This window comes from Camelus dromedarius, chromosome 34 (genome assembly GCF_036321535.1).
Source record: "Camelus dromedarius isolate mCamDro1 chromosome 34, mCamDro1.pat, whole genome shotgun sequence".
In the NCBI taxonomy this organism is placed as follows: domain Eukaryota; kingdom Metazoa; phylum Chordata; class Mammalia; order Artiodactyla; family Camelidae; genus Camelus; species Camelus dromedarius.
The window spans coordinates 438,826-463,467 of record NC_087469.1 but is presented as its reverse complement, the minus strand read 5'-3'; the positions used below and the strand labels follow the sequence as shown (position 1 = coordinate 463,467).

The window sequence follows — 24,642 nt, the reverse complement described above, 5'->3', positions numbered from 1 at the left end:
AATTTTTATTTTTAAGACCAAATGAATTGTAAACTAATCTAGTCAGTGTAAAAACTACTGTATTTTCACAGGACTACAACTGGAGGAAAAATGACTTACATAAGGCTAAACAATTATTTTGATTTATTTAATCTCCTAGACTTGTTTTCTGAGTGTTATTTTAATGACAGTTGAAAGTAGCTATTTTGACAGATGGATTTATCCTAATTCTATTATGATTAAGCAAGTTGAAAGTTTTTGAACTGGCTCATGAGACAGTTTCATGATGTACAAGGGTGCAACTTCATTTTGAATGAAAATGTTTTCCTGTTTCATATCTCGTTTATCTCACTTTCCAAATTTGTTCATTATCTTAAGACAGTGGCCAAGTGGGAAAAAAGCAATGAATGTTTCTATCTTGAACATAACTTTTACATTGGCTGTAAATCACATTTGAATCCGCTTCTATGAGTGCAGAAAGTCAGTAGAGCTAATAAAACATTTTTTGTTCTTCCTCTACATCAGATGATAAATTTTTGTGAACCTACTATGTGAAGAGTGCTGATCAAAATTACATGTTAATTTTGCAGGTGATGGAAGTCAAAGGACAAATGATCCATGTCCCAGAATCAAATTCCATTTTATTCTTGGGCTCTCCATGTGTGGACAAGCTGGATGAACTTATGGGACGAGGGCTGCACCTCTCAGACATTCCAATCCATGATGCTACCCGAGATGTCATTTTGGTTGGCGAGCAGGCAAAGGCCCAAGATGGCTTGAAGAAGAGGATGGATAAATTAAAAGCAACTTTAGAAAGAACTCACCAGGCCCTGGAAGAAGAGAAAAAAAAAACAGTGGATCTTCTATATTCTATCTTCCCTGGTGATGTAGCCCAGCAGTTGTGGCAAGGGCAGCAAGTGCAGGCCAGAAAGTTTGATGATGTCACCATGCTCTTTTCAGACATTGTTGGCTTCACAGCCATATGTGCCCAGTGTACCCCTATGCAAGTGATCAGCATGCTGAATGAACTGTACACAAGATTTGACCACCAGTGTGGATTTTTGGATATTTATAAGGTAATGGAATTTAGTTACTTATATATAAAGACTTTTTAGTAGTAAATGGTCATCTTAATTAAATTGCAAGTATACAATTTTCTATTTCTATTTAAACTTGAGAGTCAATGATGGATACCTCTTTAATTTAGAAATATTTATACGAATCCAAGTAGTTCTTCTTTATAAGTAAGCTTTCATTATGAGTTGATTTATATTATAGACATAGGTAACTGTGAATCATGATATTCCTCAGTGAAGAAACTGTGAATCATGATATTCTGCAGTTACAGAGGACTAACTCTACAGTTAGTCCTCTAAACTCCATTATTATAAAGAAATGCTTGCTGAAATCTAGGCAACTTTTAACCACATAATTCATTTTTCTTAAAGAGTAGGATTCCAATATGAACTAAAAATTTTACCTTGGCAGTTAAAAACAAACAACAAGTTGTGTTAAAATATGCATTGCATTATCAGTTAAATCATGGTTAACTGGTATTTTGCACTTCATTGTCAATTAAGTGAGATCCCACTAATCCTGAAGAATACATGTAGATAATCTAGCTATTGTCCAAATTATCAATGGTTTTTAGTGGAAGCACCTTTATTTTCCAAACTACATAATGGAAGGGTTTTGCAAATGTATGCAGATCACCATTTGTTAGCATGATCTGATGAACTCCTTGTTAATTTCTTATTAAAATTATAGCAATATTTTGAGTGATTCAGATCCATATCTATCTAATGAATAATTCTGTAACGATACATAGAATATCATACGGGTTGCATAATGTCAGGGCATACGACTTTTTTTTTTTTGAGGACAGCAATTCCTTTTAGTATAGATTAACAGTGGTGAGCTGTAGATTTTTATTTTCTTCTTAAACTGAACTTTCTTATGAAATTTTAGCAATAAATTATAAAGTAATATGATTCCAGAGCCAGCTGGTGTTTTAATTTTTCTTTTTTTACTGAATGAAAGATTCTTCAAATTCCATAGTAGCTTTATAATTTTCAAAAATTTCACACACATGATTTCATATAATCCCATAATAACCCATGTTTTAATCCTCTACCCCTATATTGCCACTTCCCCCTTCAGTCTCCCCGCTGGTAATTACTAGTTTATTCTCTACCTCTGTGGGTCTACTTTTTAGTTGTTGTTGTATCCCAAAAATAAGTTTTTAAAAAATTTTTAGATTCCACGTATAAGTAATACATAGTATTTGTCTTTCTCTGTCTGACTTATTTCACTCAGCATAATGCCCACTAAGTACATCCATGTTGCTGCAAAAGGCAAAATTTTTTTACAACTGAGTAGTATTTCACTGTATATCTATGTACCACATCTTCTTTATCTATTCATCTGTGGAGGGACGCTTAGGTTGCTTCTGTACCTTGGCAATTGTAAGTAACACTGCTGTGAACATTGGGGTGCATGTATCTTTTCGAATTAGTCTTTTTGGGCTTTTTTGGGTATATACCCAGGAGTGGAATTGCTGGGTCATATAGTATTCCTATTTTTAGCTTTTTGAGAAATCTCCATACTGTTTTCCACAGTGGCCGAACCAATTAACATTCCCACCAACAGTGTATGAGGGGAAGTTCCCTTTCTCCACATCCTTGCCAATATTTGTGATTTGTGTTCTTTTGATGGTAGCCATTCTGACAGGTATGAGGTGATATTTTGTTGTGGTTTTGATTTGATGATCAGCAGTGTTGAGCATCTTTTCATGTACCTGTTGGTCATCTGCATTTCCTCTTTGGAAAAATGTCTACTCAGTTCTTCTGCCCATTTCTATTATGGTGTGTGGTTTCCTTTTTTTTATGTTGAGTTTTATGAGCTATTTGTATGTATTGGATCTTAACCCCTTATCAGTTGTATCATTTGCAACTATCTTCTCCCATTCAGTAGGTTGGCATAGACAGAACATGCCTCCACATAATAAAGGCCATATATAAAAAACCCATAGCTAACATCATACTGAAAGGTGAAAAGCTGAAAACATTTCTTCTAAGATCAGGAACAAGACAAGGGTGTCCACTCTTGCCACTTTTATTCAACATAGTTCTGTAGATCTTAGCCACAACAAACAGAGAAGGAAAAGAAATAAAAATGATACAAATTGGAAAGAAGTAAAATGTCACTGTTTGCAGATGACATGATACTATACATAGCAAATCCTTAAGATACCACCAGAAAACTACTGAGCTTATCCATCAATTTTGTAAGATTACAAGATACAAAATGAATATACAGAAATTGGTTGCATTTCTATACACTAACAATGAACTATCAGAAAGAAAAATTAAGGAAACAATCCCATTTGCCATCATATCAAAGAGAATAAAATACCTAGCAATAAACCTACCTAAGAAGGTAAAAGGCTTTTTTCTTTATTCAGAAAACTCTAAGACACTGATAAAAGAAACTGAAGATTACACAAATAGATGAAAAGATATACCATGTTCTTGGATTGGAAGAATCAATATTATTAAAATGATCATACTACCCAAGGCAATCCACAGATTCATTGCAATCCCATCAAAAATACCAATGGCATTTTTCACAGAACTAGAACAAATAATTTTAAAATTTGTATGGAAACACAAAAGACCCTAAATTGCCAAAACAGTCTTGAGAAAGAAGAATAGAACTGGAGGTATCATGCACCCTGACTTCAGACTGTTACCAAGCTACAGTAATCAAAATTGTATGATACTGGAACAAAAACAGACACATGGATAATTGGAACAGAACGGACACCCCAAAAATAAACCTAAAAACTTAGTCAATTCATCTATGACAAGGGAGGCAATAATAGACAATGGTAAAAAGACAATCTCTTCAATAAGTGGTGCTGGGAAAACCAGACAGTTACTTGTAAAAGAATGAAATTAGAACATTCTCTAACACCATATACAAAAAATAAATTCAAAGTGGATTAAAGACCTCCATGTAAGACCAGATGCTTTAAAACTCCTAAAGGAAAAATACACTCTTTGATATAAATCACAGCAATATTTTTTTTTTGGATCCTGCCCCTAGAATAATGGAAACAAAAACAAAAATAAACAAATGGGACCTAATTAAACTTAAAAGCTTTTGCACAGCAAAGGAAACCATCAACAGAACCAGGTGTTCTTAATGTATCTTTAATGGCATTGTGTATATATGTATCTAAAATAGGTGTGCAGGTGGCTTTGCTGTTTAAAAGGCTTAAGGGTGTTGAGTCTGGTGGTCCAGACTAGGCAACACACATGTGCTGAAGCCAGAGTAAGGACGGTATGGCCAGAGAGAGGAAAATACAAGTAAGGGAGAATATTACCCTTGTACAGAATAAAAATAAGTACATTATAAGAAATACATTCAGAGGGATATAAATTAGAAATCCTCTATCTGCCTAATTTAAGTTTTTTACTTATTACAATCTTTCCAGCTTAATTTCTAGAACATTTGCAAAGTACTATTTTAAGCCAAGAAGTATTTGCTAAAATTTAATTGCTATTGAAAAAAATCTCAATGGTAGCATTTTTAAGGGCCATAAATCTGTTGATTTAATAAAATTAATGAGTTCTGCTGGATTTAATGTCTGTGTAGGATTTTTGGTGGAATAATCATACCATGGAGAAAAATGCTGTATAGACCACTTTTGTTTTATGTTAGAAATGTGAAAGGAAACCAGGTAAAGTTGAATGCCAAGAATAAAGAACTAGCAAACTAGAGGGAGTGCCCCACGGGGGCATTTAAAGTCTGTTACACACAATAATAGCCCAGTCTTTTAATGTACATATTGTCCCTCTCTTGATCATCTTATTATTCCATGTTTTCCTATCATAATGGAGATGACGCGGTGAGGAATTATAATTCCAGTGGTAGAATTCAGTTAAATTAAGCTATAATAATAAGTTTCTGCTAAGATAACCAAACCTCCTATAAAGTAGAAGTTTTAGGAAGATGCTATAGACCTTCCTGTGCCTATTGCGAGACTTTACGATACTTGACCGCCGAAATATTACAGGTGTGTGATGAATACTAAGAACTAGATAAATGGAAGGAAGCATGGATTATAATTTCGATCCTCTCATAACTAGAAAAGCAAATATTCAGTACATGTCAACATAAATAATGTATTTTTCTCTTCAGATTTTTAGGGGGTAGAAGATAAACAATCAAGAATGAGTAATTCTTTTTTTTTTACCTTTTTTTCACACACACACACAAATCTGTAATGATAAAAGTTAACTTGAAACAAATACTTGTTTTTCATCCGTCTTGACATTTGAGCATGGATTTATATTGGACTTCAATTTTTTTCCCTCCATGTGCTGCATCCATAATGCATTGTCTATGAGTCTGTTCCATTTTGAGTTTCTGTGAACAGCAAGAACCAAGAAATCTGAGGGCTGATGCCTGCATCTTTACATTTTTTTCCTGAAATCATTTTTTTCGTTTTTTCAATTTTATTAGGTAGAATGGTTACAATGTGACTGCACGTATACACTATATTGCACATAAATACATACACACAATATACTGCACATATTATTAATTTACATATATATACTGTTCATTGTTTCTAAGAACATTTAGAGCTTTAGCTTTTTAAACTTACTAGTTATCAAAGGAATAAAGCCAACCACAAAATAGGAATTAATTCAAAAAGATACATACATCCCACTATTAACAGCACATTATTTATAATTGCCAAGATACGGAAGCATCCTTAGTGCACATCAATAGATGAATGGATAAAGAAGATGCAGCATATATATGTAATGGAATTCAACTCAGCCATAAGAAAGAAGACTGTATTTTGCCATTTGTAGCCCTTCATTCACTTTTTTCTTTTCACTTCAAAATCCAGAATTTTACATTTATTGGCATAAACATTTTCATTGCATCAAAAAACAACAAAATACCTAGAAATAAACTTAACCAAGGAGGTTACATATACTCTGAAAACTGTAAAACATTGATGAAGGAACTTGAAGATGATACAAAGAAATTGAAAGATATGTTGTGCTCTTGGATTGGAAGAATCAACATTATCAAAATGGCTGTACTATCCAAAGCAGTCTACGTATCTAATACAACCCCTGTCAAAATACGACATTTTTCACAGAACTAGCACAAACAATTCCAAAATTTATATGGGACCCTAACAGACCCCAAACTGCAAAAGCAATCTTTTTTTTCTCTCTCTTCTTTTGTTCTCTTTTCTTATGGTTTGATGACTAGAGAAGTTCCTTTAACATTTGTTGTAAAGTTGGTTTGGTGCTGCTGAATTCTTTTAGCTTTTGTTTATCTGTAAAGGTTTTTATTTCTTCATCAAATCTGAATGAGAGCCTTGCTAGATAGAGTATTCTTGGTTGTAAGTTTTTCCCTTTCATCACTTTAAATATATCATGCCACTCCCTTCTGGCCTGTAGAGTTTCTGCTGATAAATCAGCTGATAAACTTAATGGTAGTTCTCTTCTGTGTTATTTGTTGCTTTTCTCTTGCTAGCTTTAGTATTTTCTCCTTATCCTTAATTTTTGTCACTTTGATTACTAGGTGCCTTGGTGTTTTCCGTTTTGGGTTGATCCTGTGTGGAACTCTCTGCACTTCCTGGACTTGGGTGACTGTTTCCTTTCCCAAGTTGGGGGAGTTTTTGGTGATTATCTCTCCAAGAATTTTCTCAGGTCCCTTCTCTCTCTCTTCTCTTTCTGGGACCTCTATAATGTGAATATTAGTGCACTTCATGTTGTCTCAGAGTTCTCTTAAACTATCCTCATTCCTTTTCAATCTTTTTTTCTTTTTTCTGTTCTGCAGTAGTTATTTCCACTAATCCACTATCTCATTGATCTTTTCTTCTGCCTCATTTAATCTATTCTTGGTTCCTTCTAGTTTGTTATTCATTTCAGTGATTTTATTCTTCAACTCTGTTTGAGTATTCTTTATATTTTCCAATTCTTTGCTAAAAACTCCACTCTGTGCAACTATACTCCTCTTGAGTTCTCTGCACTTCTTCACCATCATTACTTTAAACTCTCAGATAGATTGCCTATCCCCTCAACACTTATTTCTACTTCTGGGATTTTATCTTGTGCCTTGGCCTGGGAGATATTCCTCTGTCACTTCATATTGTCTATCTTTCTACTTGTATTTTTAGGTAGGTTAGTTACATTTCTCGACCTTGGAGAGGTGGCCCTCTGTGGGAGGGGTCCTATGCATCCCAGCAGTACCCTCATCTCTTGTCACCTAAGAGCCAGGGTTCAGCCTGTCCCAGTGTAGTCTGGCCTGTGTTTGTGGATACCAGGCTTTGGGTTTGTTGTTTTCTTATTTCTGGTATCTGGCCCCTGGTGGATGAGGCTGGACTAGAGGCTTATGCAGTTTTCCTGGCAGGAAGAGTCAGTGCTTGCCCACTGCTGAGTGAAGCTTGGTCCTGGACCTCTGGTGGGTAGAGCCATGTCTGAAGGCATTTGTGGCTTAGGATGTCGGCTGATGGGTGGGGCTGTATTCCTACCCAGTATGTTGTTTGATCTGAGGCTTCCCTACAGGCTGCTGGGTGGGGCTGGGTCTTGGTGCCTAAGATCCAATCCAGAGGTCAGCCTCCAGGAAAGCTCATGTAGATGAATACTCCTGGAATGTCCAACACCAGCTTTTATGTTCCCTACATCCCCAGGAGACCTTCTAAAACCAGCAGGCAGGTCTGGCCCAGGTTCCTATGAATTCACTGCCTCTGTCCTTTGACCTGGTGCACACAAGATTCTGTGTATGCTTCCCAAGAAAATGAAGTCCCTTGTTTCTCTGAGTCCTGTGGGGCTCCTGGAGCTAAGCCGCACTGGCCTTCAAAACCAGATGTCCTGTGGTTTCCTCCTCCTCCTAATGCCAGAATCCTGGGCTGGGGAGCCTAATGAGGGGATTAGAACTCTCAATCCTGTGGAAGGGCCTCTGTGACTTAATTATCCTTTAGCTTGTTGGTTGCCCACTTGGGGAGTATGGGGCCTGATTATATCACGAGTAAGTATTTCCTACCATCCCACTGTGATTCCCTCTTTATGTTGCCAGTTGAAGACGATCTTTTTTGCAAGGTTCCAATCTTTCTTTTGATGGTTGCTTGGCAGTCAGTTGTGGTTTCATTGTAGTCACAAGGAGAGACGAGCTCGTGGTCCTACTACTCCGCCATCTTGACTGGAAGTATCCGGTAATTCTAACTTTTAAAGTCAATGGCGTTTAGAGTAGTTATTATTTATTAACTAAGGGAATAATAATAGCACTGAATATTGAAACAATCTAATGTGAGTTTTGCTTCATTTTATATTTTTGTCTTTGAAAAGCCCTTTAGTTTGAAATAAAGACGAAGCAAAAAGGAGACTCTTTCTCCATGCTCCTCTTACTGCATTCAGCCAAGGCTGCAGTTCCCCAGCGCTACCTTCGACACACTCCTTAGAGCTTTCGACTTTTCACCCTTAACCATTTTCATCCAGTTTCCTAACCTATAAAGCTAAGATACTAAGTGTATATGCCGCATAGTTATATTGTGAGCATTTCAATTAGTTGAAATGTGCAAAGAGCTTAGAATAGCACCTGGTATATAGTAGTAAATGCGCATGTTAGTTGCCACATTATTTCTCAGACAGGTACATTTATATGTGGGAGTGGGTGTATTATGTGATTATTTTGTATATTTTTGTCTGTACATAACTGAAAGTGTATGCAGTGATTATTAGAAAAGGGTAAAATGTGATCTCATTTAATCCTCCATGACTAATAGGGGGTCTTTTTACATTATCTCCATTTTCAGAAAAAGAAACTGGATTTCAGTTAAGTTAAATAATCCAGATAACATTGTGTATAAATCAGAATTTGAATCAAGACTTGTCTGATTCTAAAACTTACAGTTTTTCCACAAGTCCAGGCTGTGATCTAGACAAAGATCAGATAATTAAAAACAGTGAAAACTATTTCAAAACTATTTTATAAGGAAAACATTATGACAACCTTACCCACTTCCACCCCCATCTCTTCAGTAGTAAATAGTTCAGAGTTATGGGAGAAGCTGTGTCTTTAAAAGTTAGTGACTCTTCCATCTACCATCCTCCGTTTTTTTCAGAAAGTAGGCAGCATCTTCCCCCTTAAATCCTCTTATGGAGAGATAGTATACCAAGGAGACAGTGAGATCAATGATCTCAAGTTCAGGAAATAAGGAGTATAATTAAAAAATAACGAAACTGAATAAAAGTTGATATGTTTATTTTAATCACCTTGCCTAGGGAACTCTAAACATGTTAGTAATAAAATACCTTCCTCTACTTGGGTGGGAGTAGAGAGGCATTCCCATCATAAACCCAAAACTTGGGTTGCAAATGTTGGTAGAACTAAACACCGAGTATCAGTGTCAGGTTTGGGTTGGGAAGAACAGGTAGAAAGACAAGACTGGGCAACCAGGAAACACTAGGACCAGAATTCTGGCAGCTCAGGGAATCCGATGTTGACATCTGAAAAGCAACAGACTAAGTTCATACTGGCAAGGGAACACAAGTACTCTAAGTCCAGGTGAAACAGCTGAATCCAGCAAAGAAAGAAGGAACAGAAGTCCAGGCTCAGTCTTAGAGGATGCAAGACACAAGGATCACAGAAACCAGGCAGCAAGTACGGAAGATAGGCATCAGGACAAACTTTAATGCGAACCCGAATCTTTACCCTGGGCAGGACCAGACTTACAGCCAGATGATGCACAGGACTCCCACTATGGAGTCAAAGAGGAACCAAATGTGGAGACTTCAAAAGAATATAGAGATGTCCACTGAGATTTTAAATTCTAAAACAGGAATTAAACCCACAGAGATACTAGAGTTAGCAGGTTCATTCTATCCATTCTTGAAAATGAGTTGCGATATATGGGGGCACTCTTGACATTAACACAGTTTGAAAATTGCTAGATACCTTGAGTTCTGAAAATATCCAAAGACCAATGGAAACACTTTGTTGGCATCATAAGCTCCAAACCTCCATCAATACAATATCAATAAAAAGGAGTAGAAAGGCCATTAAGATGATGTATTTGCCTAATTTTTATAAGTAGATGGTAAATATCCATGAGGGAAAGGTATACGTGTAAGGTGATCGCAGAGTTCAGTTTTGAGTGGGCATGTTAATATCCCAGGGAAACTGAAAATCAAGCAAACCCTTTGGATGCAGACGTCTTGGTGAAGACCACTTCGGCTTTGCACGACTAGTATGTTAATAGTTTGTAAATTTGATAATGAGCTCTCTCAGACTTGAACCCCCATCTTTAACCTCCTTGGTAAGAGCTGAAAGCAGCTGTTTCTCACATAAAGTTACAAGGCTGCAGGACTCTGACTCAAGTTCAGTTTGTCTTGACATTTGATAACTAATAAAACTACAGTTCACTGGATGTCAGACAGGCTTCAGAAAATGAATTTTCACCATTCTAAGTGTGAATTGGATTTTGTGGGGAAAAAAATGAAATGCTACCTTTCTCCCTGTTTTTGTCTTATGATAAAATTTCGCTTTCAAGTACTTAGATACTTAGGTTATTCTTGGAATTTTATAATTATGTGTATATCATTTTACTGCATTTCTGAGCACTACATACCAGTTACATTTAGTAAAGAGTGATTGGTTCATTTTCCCCTAAAATTTACGTATTTTCTGCTTCATTGATCAGTGCACATGCTCTTGAAATTGAAAACTAAATATTTATCTAGTTCTTTTCAGTAGTTTCCATCAATGTCAACGCCATTTACTTTTGCTGCTGTATTATTGGAAATAAAATAACAGTGTCTTCTAGTAAGTCTAGCAAAAAGGAATTTGTAAAGTAAAAAAATACCAATTTATTCACTCATTTCATAAACAATTTTTACTCACTCCCTTGACAGCAGGGTACGACTCTCATCAAAGCCTACAGAACGTTTTGGAAATTAGTATATATTGTTAGCACACTATTAATGAGGAGAAAACTAATTTATATGCTTTAAAGGGAAGGTGAAAGTCACAGATAAGCGTTCTGTTCTGGTAACTTTTCTACTGGGGGGGTTATATTGTCAGTTTCAAAATACTATAATGCCCTAAAAATTACCTAACAAGGGTTTTGACTCATTTGTATTTTTGCCTTTGGCAAGTTCTTAGGCTGGAGATAAGAAAAAAAAATGTGAGGAGAATGGATCCTTTCCCACATGACTCCCATTCCATTTAGCTAAATCCAAGGGATCCCACTGCTGCCTTAAGTACACTGTTTGGACTTCTCATCTGTCTACCTTTAACCACTTATTTTACCTCTCTGCTTCAGTTACACCACCTATAAATAGAGAAAGTAATTTTATCTGCTTCATAATTATATTTTAAACTTTTAAATAAATATAAAAATACTTCTTGCAGTGTCTGGCCCATTGTAGTGCATATAAATTTTAACTGTCATTTCTCACATGGCTATTTCTAAGCATATATGGTAAAGGGGTGTGTGTTTTATATGTATCTGCTTGTATGTCCGTGTATTTTATGTACATAAACATTGCATAACCAGTGCTTATTAGAAATAGATAAAATGCTCATTTGCTTAGGTTCATTCTTTCTAGTTATTAGAATTGCATTTTATGCCACAGGACTCTGTGAAGGAAGTGTAGGGAGAAAGATGAAAGTAGGAGGCGTGAGAGAGAGCTCCCTGAAATGCATTATTTATATCATCTTCATGGATCCTCATTCTTGAAAATGAATCTATCGTCTGCCTTCGTAGATCATTTTAATTTGAGTAACCTGAGTTACAATATGCAATCTACAAGGATGGCAGTGTTTCTTAAAGTAATATTGGCTTGTGTGATGTCTGTGACCAACACTATGAAACTGAACTTAAAATGTTTATCTTTTTATACTCTACTACAATATCCCTCTATATTCAGAGAACGCTTTCTTTTAGTGTTGCGGCAAATTCTGAAGACAGAGAGCTAAAGCAACTTGCACTGCCAAGCAGAAATCACACCTGGTGAGGTTTCTTTCTGAATTTATCAAAGTGTTTTGAGGTTGTCATTTTTCATCTCTATTGACTTCAATATTCTTTTTTGATTTGTAGAGATTTTATTAAATATTTTACATATTGTTTAGTAATGCCTAGTGTTTTACTTTTGAAATGAAGCCTGGTATAAACTTTTTTAACCTTGAAATTTCTGCATTACTTTATACAATTTTCTTTTTAAAACTTTTTCCTTTTTTCTTAAAAAAAATCAAGGTATCATTTATTTACAATATTATATGTTTCAAGTGTGCAACACAATGACTCATTTTTAAAGGGTATGCTTCATTCATAGTTGCTATAAAGTATTGGCTATGTTTGCTGTGTTGTACAATATATCCTTATATATTTATTTTATATATAGAAGTTTATACCTATCTCTTTTTATAAGGCATTCAGCATGTCTGCACTATTTTTTGAGTAAATGTTAGACTTCATAGAGTCTTGCCTGTTTTGGCTTCAGGAGGCCAAAGAGGATGTGTAGGCAGAAATTGAAAAAGTAACTTCAGCGCAGTAGAACATCCTTATGAAAGTCAGTGTTTCCAACAATGAAATTGTTGTCTGGAGCCGCATAGTCTGGTCACTGGAGTAATTCAAACACAAGCTATAATCTTTTGATGGGACAGGTAGAATAAATTCTCAAAGTTCACTTCGTTCTACAGGATTCTAAAATTCTAAATACTCTATGTTGGAATTATGTAGCTGGCTAGGAAACTGTTCCCAAAGCACAAATCAACCCTATCAAAGCACCCTATTAAAAGATTATTCATATATGGCGAGTTTAAAATAATATGGGTTTATTTATTTTTGTAGACATATTAGAGGTGGAAAAATGAGACTTTGATTTCTTAAATTCAAGTATTTGATTGCAAATGTGCGTACATTTTGATGCATTTTTCAAGTTTTGAAATGGTTAACATGGTTTTGAACAAGCTAGAAAGCAGCAAAAAATCAGCTGAAGCAAAATTCTTGTTAGACGGTTGATCCAGGTGTTTGTGTGTGTGTACGTGCGTGTACATAGTCTATGAAAGCCATCTGTTAAGATAATGCTGTTATTAAGATAGTTCAAGGCAATATTTTTTAATTTCATATTTTCCTTTGCTATTGTGTAGATTTTTTTCTTGTGTCATAAAAGGAAAACTTTGCATTTTTCTCTTTTCCACTCACCAGTTTCCGTTACTGTTGTCACTGCCTTATAAACCATAGGACATATTTCATCTCTGATAAAAGGTCCTCTGACCATAGGGAGAGGCCAGGTGAGGATTGTTGAGGTCCTTGTACATTTATGACTGTGCAGTGATAGTTAAGTGCAGGGGAAAATGTATTGGATATCAAACTTGAAAACCTTGTTTTCTCATCACTGAAGTCACATTACGTATCTGAGACCTACTTCTGCTTCTATAAAACGGGAGCAATAGTATTGGTCTCACATTTTTGTTACCATTACACATAAAATGTGCTCAGCAAATTATTGTGGGAATTTTTTCTATTCATAATTCAAAATAATAACAATATCTATGGAAAACAGCAGTGAGCTAATGAAAAATGCAAGCAGTTGGCTCCGTCTGGAGTCATTCGTGTGAAAGAAGACAAAGGTCAGACAGTGTCTTGGGAATTTGCTGTGGGGGAGGGACGGGGATTGTATCAGTCCATCCAGTCTCCTGTAACAAAAATACCATTGACTGGGTCGCTTATAAACAACAAAAACTTATTTCTCACAGCTCTGAAGGCTGGGAAATCTAACATCAAGGCATAAGCAGATTGAGTGTCTAGTGAAGGCCCACTTCCTGGTTCGTAGATGGCTGTCTTCATGCTCACATGGTAGAAGGGGCAAGGGAGCCCTCTGGGGTCTCTTTTATAAGGGCATGAATCTCATTCATAAGGGCTCCACCCTCATGACTGAATCATCTCCCAGAGGTCCCACATCCAAATACCATCACACTGGGGATTAGATTTCTACATATGAACTTTAGAGGGGACACAAAAATTGAGTCTATGGGAAGGACTGGTAATTGTTGAATGACTAATATTTGCAAGTACAATGCTAAATTCTATGTATATATTTATTGATTTATCTTCAACAAATAATTATTGGTCACGTACTATGTTTTAAGTATTAATCTAGATATTGGGGCATAATGGTAAGTAAGACATATCTGGGAGAAAGAAATGTTTCTCTACCCTTCCTGGTTCTTCTTGCTGGTTTAAAAATTAAATTGGTGTGAGACAAATAAACAGGAGAAAATCAAACAAAAATTTTATACACACACACACACACACACAGGAGAGACCGGGGAAAACAGTAACTTACCAAAATAGCTAAAGTCTTTACCTTAAATACTATCTTTGGCTAAAGACAAAAAAAGATTTGGGGGTAGTGGTTTGGGACCTCAAAGAGGAAGAACGCAACTAACATGGAGATGGAAAAGAAGATGTTTGGTACACAAATGTTTACCAGGCCATACAGAGACAATGGGACACAGAGAGGAATTTTAACAGATTTTGTCAAGTTCCTCCATACCTGCCACACCTAGTTAATATTACACTTACCTAGGTTGATAGCTCCCTTCCTGAAACAAGTTCTCTATCTAGGTTCTTCTGGCAGTTGGAGGGAAGGTCCAGCTGTCCTCCTGACACTTTTGGGCCTTGATTGTTTACCCCTCAAAATGATTCAAATGCCACAGCGACATTTTGGGGTGGCATGTTTTGTTCCTCTACAGTTCTGCCTTTGAAACTTCCTTTAAGAGGTGTCGGAGTCCAGAAATTGAGTTGATCGATCGCGTTATAACTCGCTGAGCCGCTCTCTTAGTCCTGATAGTAGGTCAGTTCTGTTCCTCATTTCTGCAGGTGATAAAGCAAGTGGGCTCTCAAAGTTAGGCCTATTGAGTACAAGCAGTCAGGTATTTAATAAACAGCATTTCTATGGATACAAAAGAAGAACAAAGGATAACGGCTGGAGAAAATTATAAACCCAGTGTCTGAATCCTGAGAGCAGCCAGTCGAGAAGATTTTTAAGATGTCAGCCTCAAGGTATCATTTCTAGTTTGAAATGTCTCTGGTGATGTCATCTGGCGTTCCAGTTAAACTTTCTGAGTGGCTTATACAGTAACAGAAACAAAGATTGTCTACACACGGGCTATTGTGGTGATCTCTTTTACGTTTATTTCAAGCTATTCAGCTTTGGTTTTCAGGGCTTCAGGGAAAGCCTGAAGCAGATTTAGTTCTCAATGATTTCAAGTCAAAATTGGGAGAAAAACTGGAAACATTAGATTGAACAGTTGACTGGGAGTTCAAGATTTGCAGATACTGACTGGCATGTGTAAAATAGATAAACAAGTTTATACTGTATAACACAGGGAAATATATTCAATACCTTATAGTAGCTCATGGTGAAAAAGAATAAGAAAATGAATATATGTATATTCATATATGACTGAAGCATTGTGCATACACCAGAAATTGACACAGCATTGTAAACTAACTATACTTCAACAAAAAATTAAAAAAAAATAGATTGAACAGTTGTAGCAAAATATTTGAGGAAACTGACAGAATTTAGGCTCCACTTTGGTTTATATTTGGAAAAATAAATCCTCAAAGATAATTAATGGAACTACAATCAAACATTCATAACTGTGTATTATAGTTTCTGCTGAAACACATTTTTTTCTCCCTAAGACCACCCTCATTTCTACCAAAGATAGCCGAATTAAGACTAACTGGTTTTCAAAATCAGTTTAGTTTCATTAAATTTGTCCTGATTATTTACATAAGTCCAAAAGAATAGCAATTAACCATTTAGGATCATTTAAATATGCTTTGCTGGACTTTTCATAAGGAATGTCCAGATTGAACTTTTAAATGCCCCTTGAGGCCAGGAGGCCATGCCAAGGCCTTGTCATCGTACTTCCATGTAAGTCCTGTAGATTTGGGTGAATTCCTCTCTTCTTGAAGATCCCCAAATATTGCGAGGTTCTTGCTCCTGCGAGGAAGTGGTCTTCCTTATTCTCCTGGTAAGGCTGCTGGGGATCCTGTAGGAAAGGTACCAGGCTGTTTTTCCAAGGAGCTTTATGGCTCCATAATGTCAGTCTTAGTTCCTTAAAGCTGTCTGATCATATTTGAGTCTAGGCATGTTTCACTCAGTTATGACACTCCAGTCAAAGACTTGGTAACATGACCAAGTGTTTCCAGTTGTCTCCTGTTACAAGGGGAACCGATTTTAGTGAATTTACATAATTAACAAATTGCCATAAAGATAAGAATGCTCACTAAGAGATTCCAAATTCTGGAGGGATCAGGTAGGGAGAAACAAAGATAGATATTTCAATTCTGCTTATAAAGGTATAATTTATCAAATTGCTGTAAGTCATAGTATGAGAGAAAAGATTTCTTTATATCTGGAAAACAAAGATTTAAAAAGCCAACAATATTTCAGATAAAGTGTCGTAAAATTATAATCCTACTCAACAGTTCATTCAGTCTATAATTAATTCTTATTGATCATGATGTTTTGTTAGTGGTTTTATGAAGCCATTAGCTTTTCCATAGAGCTCTCTACATTTTTATGCAGTTCAGTGGTATATGAAAGTTATCAGAAACCTGTATTTGTCAAAAAGTACTTTAAATGAATCTTTTTTATTTTTTCTTTATTTTTAATTGAAGTGTAGTTGATTTACAATATTGTGTACAGCAATGATTTATTTATCCATACATATATGTATCACTATATATAAATATATACATATAAAAGAACATGTATATTCTTTTTCAGATTCCTTTCCATTATAGGTTATTATAAGATATTGAATATAGTTTCCTGTGCTATACAGTAAGTCCTTTTTGTTTATCTATTTTATGTATAGTAGTGTGTATCTGTTAATCCCATACTCCTAATTTATCTCACCTACCCCCTTTCCTTGTTAGTAACCATAGGTTATTTTCTGTGTGAGTTTATTTCTATTCTTATTTTAGATTCCACATATAAGTGATATGATATAATATTTGTCTTTCTCTGTCTGACTTCACTCAGTAAGATAATCTCTAGGTCCATCCATGTTGTGGCAAGTGGTAGTATTTCATTCTTTTCTATGGCTGAATAATATTTCACTGTATAAAATATCCCACATCTTTATCCATTCATCTGTCAGAGGACACCTAGGTTGATTCCATGTCTTGACTATTGTAAATAGTGCTGCTATGAACATTGGGGTGCATGTATCTTTTCAATTAGAGTTTTCATCTTTTCTAGACATATGCTTAGCAGGGGGATTGCTGGATCATAAGGTAACTCTATTTTTAGTTTTTTGAGGAACCTCCAGAATGTTCCATAGTAGTTGCACCAATTTACATTCCCACCAATAGTATAGGAGAGTTCCCTTTTCTCCACACACTCTCCAGCATTTATTGTTCGTGGACTTTTTGATAATGGTCATTCTAATCAGTGTGAGGTGATACCTCATAGTTTTGGTTTGCGTTTCTCTGATAAGTAGTGATGTTGAGCATCTTTTCATGTGCTTGGTGGCCATCTGTATGTCTTCTCTGGAGAAATGTCTGTTTAGTTCTTCTGCCCATTTTTAGATTGGGTTGTTTGTTCTTTTTCTGATATTGAGCTATATGAGCTATTTGTTTATTTTGAAAATTAAGCACTTGTTGGTCGTATCATTTACAGATGTTTTCTCTGAGTCCGTAAGTTGTCTTTTTGTTTTGTTTATAGTTTTCTTTGCTGCACAAAAGCTTATAAGTTTGATTAGGTTCGAGTTCTATAGTTTTTTCTTTTATTTCTTTTGTCTTGGTAGACTGAACTAAGGAAACACATTTGTCAGAGAATGTTTTACCTATGTTCTCTTCTCAGATTTCTATGGTGTCATATCTTATATTTAGGTCTTTAAACAAGTTTTGAGTTTATTTTTACGTATGGTGTGAGAGAATGTTCTAACTTCACTGATTTATATGTGACTTATCCGACTTTCCCAACACCACTTGTCAGAGACTGTCTTTTCTCCATTGTATATTCTTGCCTCCTTGGTCAAAGATTAATTGACCATGGGTGTGTGGATTTATTTCTGGGCTCTCTGTTCTGTTCCATTGATGCACATGTCTGTTTTTGTGCCAATACCACCCTCTTTTGATTATTGTAGCTTTGTAGTATTGTCTGAAGTCTGGGTGGGTTATTCCTCCAGCTTTGTTCTTTTTCCTCAGTATTGTTTTGACAATTCTGGGTCATCTGTGGTTTCATATAAATTTTGAGATTATTTGTTCTAGTTCTATGAAAAATATCATAGTTAACTTGATAGAGATTGCATTAAATCAGTAGATTGCTCTGGGTAGTATGACCATTTTAATAGTACTAATCCCCTCAATCCAAGAGCATGGGATAACTTTCCATTTTTTTCAATCATCTTCAGTTTCCTTTATCCGTGTTTTATAGTTCTCAGCATATAAGTCTTTCACCTCTATGGTTAGTTTTATTCCTAAGAATTTTTTTATTTTTCTTGCTGACAAATTTTGTAACAGAGCTAAAACATAACTTACATGACTTCTAGTAAACCTAGGTAGAATAAGGTTTACATTCAATGCTGATAACTGTAAAGACATGCCTATTTTAATTAAAATAAAAAATTGAAATTTGCTCTTTATCCTAGATCACATGAATTTGAAAACCATTAGGGTTAGTTTACATAATACTTTTGAGATTTAGAAATATTTAATTCATAAGTGCTCACTTTTAAGCCAATTTAAATAGAGCTGTTTTACAAATTAATTTTAGCAATAATATCAAAAGGTAGAAAAATATATTTTAATGTACATACACATGTATAGATAAACATAACCAGAGATTTCATAGTTTTTATTTAAAATTTTAGTTATGAATCTGATGTAATAACATAAAAGTCAGAGTTTATAAATAACAATAAGTTAAATTTACCAGCTCAAGTCCTCATCCCCCCCCCCCCTTTATTCTGGCTTCAGGTCTGTGCAGTTGAGTTTAACTGGCATCGGTCTAGGTGATGTGGGCTGTGTTTACATTTCCCATTTTGTAGAGATTTTCAAGAAGACAGTTACTTTTAATTCCCCAAAGAACTGGGTTGCTGCCTAAATTATGTCAAAGGCTAATCCACCCATCCAATTAGATTTTGACAATTTTGCTTCTTTCAGTGAGAATCATTTCCAACTAAAATAGAAATAAAAATTTTTTTATGTTGTAGAATTTCACGGTTCAATGTATCATACCTTCAAAAACCCTGTACAAGGAATTTAATAAAGGCCCTCTTTCTGAACACAGAAGTTAATTTCAGACTAATTCACCCTAGGGGCAAAAAGCTTTCACTATTGCTTCTGTCAGCCCCGAAATATCAGGTTCCAGTTTCCACTTCATGTTGCGTGGGTTTAGGTAACCCTATTGGCTCTCTTAGCATCTTCAATTAACATTACCTGAAGAGCGATTTTACATGCCCTGTCTTACAATACCACATAGGGGGAACCACTCCCCAGTGAGACACAATGTCCATTCCCACAACACAGTCAGGCAAGATGGACACAACCTTCTTACATAAAGCCTGTTCAAATACACTATTTTTAAAATAAACTTTTATCTCAATTCCATCAACTCTTACATCTTTAACTATAGCCTCCACTAGGATCCCATCACAGGCATGATTCATATTCCGAGGTGCTTATAATTGAGCACTGGATATAGATATTAAACAAAAATTATACAGTCAGTTAATAATTAAAATTATAGTTATCACTAGAGAGGTATAAAGTTATCTTATTTAATCTTTTCAGCAAGCTTGTAAAAAGGATATTATCTCCTTTTCACAGAAGAAAGTGAGACTTAAAAGACAAAATTCAACAAGTAAATTTGAAGACCTAATTGGCTTTATTTGATGATTTATGAATTGGGCAGCATCAAATCTAGTGACTAGATGGGCACTCCAAGGAGTTATACAAAACAGAGGGGTTTTATAGGCAGAAGGAGGGTGAGACAAGATGTTTTTAGCAAAAATAAGTGGATGAATCATTTAAGGTCAGGTCATCTTCTTTTGTGTGGTAGGGAGTGGCAGAGGTCTCATTAGGCAGATTGCTTCACATTGCTGGTCAGGAAATTTCAGATTGTTCAAATTCCAGGAGAAGTTGAAATTGCAATTAAGTCTGAGTTTGCTGTCATGGAGGCAAATGACTTCATTTGGGCTTGTTATTTCTTTTAAACAAAAGTTAAACAACTTGTTTGAGATCATAAAGCTAAGAGATGGTAGGTTTAGCATTGTTCAGGCTGTTCCATTCCAGAAGGCTACTCTGGATGGTCTCCAGACTGCAAGACCTTAAGGAAGTCCAAAACTTTACCAACCACTTTTACCTGTTTATACATAAAAAAAAAGTTACCTGAGCACTTACCATATCAGGCACCAAGTAGTGAGAAAAGTGCCTGCCTTCACAGAGTCTGTAGTCTAAAGAGGAAAACAGCATTTAGTGAACACTCACAAAAATCTGTAATTTTAAACTGCAATAAGAATGACTAAGGAAAATTACTTGGTGTTATGAGAACATATAATAGACACACCTGGTATAGTCTAGGAGTTGGAAGGCACCCCAAGGAGATGACCTTTAAATTGAGATCTAAATGATGAGTAGGAGTTAACCAGGTAGAAGAGATAATGAGAGGGGAGGATTGTGAGCAGTGGAGTTGGGATATAGAGAGGCTTTGAGTCAGAAAGGAACTTGATGAAATTTGGAACAACTAAATGAAGATCAGTTTGGTGGAACTTGAAGAATGGAGAAGAGTAGGACAAGCTAGATGTACAGTAGTTGGTAGGAGGTAGAACCTATAGCTATTTCATCTATTTCAATGATTTTGGTCTTAATCACAGGAGCAAGGTGAAGACATTGAAGAATTTTGAATACAGGAATGACACAAGTAGATTTGCTTTATAAAAATCACTTCAACAGGAGTGTGGGGTTTTGATTTGGGAGGGATGGGTGGAAAAAAGTAGAACATAGGATGTGATTGCCATAATTTAGTTGAGAAATGGTAGTACTATTACTTGGGCTGGCAAGACATGTACAAGAGGCTTGAGTCAATGTTCCTGAAGGAAGTTGTCGATTTTATATACATAATAATGGAGATGCTTGTATATCATTATTCATGCAAATCACCTGGACACCTGAATATGTTCTTGTTTTGGAATTATGTAGGCTTAACCTGGATTGAGTATTTTGGAGTCACATAACAATGACTATGATTTGGAAAGGTGTTTCACTCATTGTCTATATTGAGCTGGTTCTTCCTACAAATGTTTATAACTCAATTTGATTCAGTCATAATTCTCTAACTGTCTAAATGTCTACTATGCTAGCAAGGTGCTAGCCCCTGCTGGACTTACAAAGATAATTAAAATATTGTTCTTGCCTTCAAAGTTAAATGAGTTAGCACTCTATACAGGATGATAGTAGGTAAAGTATGGACACAAATGACTGCAGGATGAGATATAGAAACCAAACTTTATTGGGGTCTAAAAGAAGCAAAGATGACATCCCACTGAAGGACTGGGAACACTTTCATAAAAGATGTGGCATGAAGATCGAATTGGAAACGTGACAAGTTTGACTCATGGAAGAGAGACTGAGGGAGACCTGTTTTCTAAAGCTATACTTAATCTGGAGGGATAAAAAAGATAGTATTTACATAGATATCTGGAGATCGTAGGATTTATGTAGGTTAGATTATCTGTCTTTACCAAACAAGTTCTTAATAAAGTATGCCACTTGATTTTCTAATTGAGCCACATTATTCACTTTTTTAAAAAGACTTTATTCTTTAAGAGTAGTTTTAGCTTTATAATCAAATTGAGAGGAAGATGCAGAAGTGTCTCATGTACCACTGTCCACACACATCCAGTGCCCTTCCACATTATCAACATCACTCGCTAGAATGATGAGTGACCAAGGATGAACATACATGGACACTTCATAATCACCCAAAGTCCATAGTTTCCCTTAGGCTCACTTCCGGTATTATACATTATATGGACTTGGGCAAATGTGTAATCACCTATATCCATCATTATTGTGTCATACAGAGTATTTTCACTGCCCTAAAAGTCCTTTATGCTCCACCTATGCATCTCCCCCTACCCCAGCAACACCTGATCTTTTTATTGTTGCCATCTTTTTACCTTTTCCAGAATGCCATACAGTTGGGATTGTATAGCATACGTAGATTGGCTCATTTCATTTAGTGACATGTAGCTAAAATTCCTCCATGTCTTGCATGGCCTGATAGCTCATTTTTTAGTGCTAAATAATATTCCATTGTCTGAGTGTACCAGTGTGTTTATTCATTTACCTACTGAAGGACATCTTGGTTGCTTCTATGTATATGTATATATATATATATATATATATATATATATATATATATATATATATATATGCTGCTATAAACATCCATGAGCAAAGTTTTGCATGGATGTATGTTTTCAACTCCTTTGGGTAACTACCAAGCAAGTGTGATCACTGAATAGATTGTATGGTAAGAGTTTATTTAGTTGTGTAAGAACAGCCATACTAAAAATAAAACACAAGATTCCATGGAAAAAAAAAAAAAAAAAGAACAGCCATACTATCTTCCAAATATGCCGTACCATTTTTATTTCCACCGCCAATGATTGAGAGTTCCTGTTGCTCCGCATCCTCGCCAGTATTTAGTGTTGTCAGTGTTCTGGATTTTTGCCATTCTGATAGGTTTGTAGTAGTACCTCATTGTGTTTTAATTTGCATTTCCCTGATGACATATGACGTGCAGCATCTTTTCATATGTTTATTTTCCATCTGTATATCTTCTTTGTGAGGTACATATTAATGTCTTAGGACAGTTTTAAATTGGATTGTTCCTTTCCTTATCATTGAGTTCTTTAAATATTTTAGATAATAGTCCTTTATCAGATGTGTCTTTTGCAATATTTCCTTCCAGTCTGTGACTTGTCTTGTAATTCTCTTGACAATGTCTTTCTCAGAGCAGCAGTTTTTATTTTAACGAAGTCCAGTTTATCACTTCTTTCTTTCATAGATTGTGTCTTTGGTGTTGTTATCCAAAAATGCATGATCATACCCAAGGTCACCTGGACATTCTCTTATGTTATCTTCTAGGAGTTTTATAGTTTTCTATTTTACATTCAGGTCTTTGCTCCTTTGTGAGTTCACTTTTGTGAAGGGTAGAAGAGCTGTGTCTTAGGGTCATTTCTTTGTATGTAGATGCCCAGATGCTCCAGCACGATTTGTTGAAGAGACTATCGTTGCTTCATTGTGTTGCTTTTGCCCCAATATCAGCTGATCAGTTGACTGTATTTATGGGGTCTGTTTTTGGGTTCTCTACTCTGTTTCACTAATCTATTTGCCTAGATACCAAACTGATAGCACACTGTCCTCATTACTGTAGCTTTATAGTAATCTTGAAACTATTCACTTTTGTGATATCAACTAACATGATTTAGAATTCATTATGTGTTCACTGAAAATATGGCAAACATTCACCATACTCTAGGGACACATTTAAAGTTCTAGTAAATCGGGAATCTCTGGAAAACTTTTCTTTAAAAATAACAGACTCAATAATTATTTTATAAACAGTGATGGATGGATTCCAGTAGAGCAATAACTCTGAGTATAAACACAGGTGTGGAAGGTACAGAAAATTCGAGGAGAACATTGAGTTATTCATGTTGATTGAAACATGGAGTAAATTAGAACGATAGTGATGGAGAAATGTGGGATATTAGGACCCTATTTTTAAACATCTTACAGGACAGTCCACTCATAGAAGAAATAAATTTTCAGTTTCCACGTCTAACTTGAGGATTTACAACAAAATTTTGAATGGGAACTTACACATGTATACTTGCTAATGTGCCTCAGTATTCAGTACCCGTATGATAAACAACCTAGGGCCTGGCAATAGTGTTTTCCACATGATTGAGATTCTCGGGCAGGAACTAGAATTTACGTTAACAGATCTGCTGAGAGTTTTATCAGAAGAAGAGTTTTCTTTGTCAGGCAGTTATTTGGAATCCACTGTTCCTCATTTGGGATTAGCTCCCAGGCCAAATCATTGTTCTATTTATATCCGTGACCTCTTTTCCAGTGCTGAATCAGCTGAGCGCTGTAGAGACATCCTTGAAAGAAGTAGTATTTGGGTCAGAAATATCAGTTAAGTGAGTGTAATTAGACATTTTTTTTTTCAAGAATGAAGGGATTTTTTTCGAAATAGCTTTATCGGTAAGTCCTTAGTTAAACTTGTTTCCATGTGAATTAGTAAAACATGTATGCACCATGCACTTGGATGTATTTAATTGTACTCAGCAAACTTTGGATCATTGATTACCTACTGTAACAGATGATTCTCAGTATTTGGGGTATGTGTGCAGGGACGGGGAGAGGGTGGCTAGGAATTTTAATCTAAAGTTCTGACAAATAAGGACAGTTTATTGCCCCCATGGTGAAGGAGGAATTCAGACAAGGGTTATGTGGGAATGGCTGGATTCAGGGTATGAGTGCTTTTCTCCATTCTGAAGGCTTATTGGCTCTTTAAACAAGTG

The 24,642-nt window shown here is 35.6% G+C and overlaps 1 protein-coding gene across 1 annotated transcript in view; it reads left to right on the top strand.

Moving 5' to 3' along the window:
* GUCY1A2 (guanylate cyclase 1 soluble subunit alpha 2) overlaps window positions 1–24,642 on the top strand; it is a 257,916-nt gene that overhangs the window by 132,528 nt on the left and 100,746 nt on the right. The window contains exon 5 of the mRNA XM_064482001.1: window positions 570–1,055. Coding sequence (XP_064338071.1) covers window positions 570–1,055 — 486 coding nt within the window. The remainder of the gene's footprint in view (window positions 1–569; window positions 1,056–24,642) is intronic.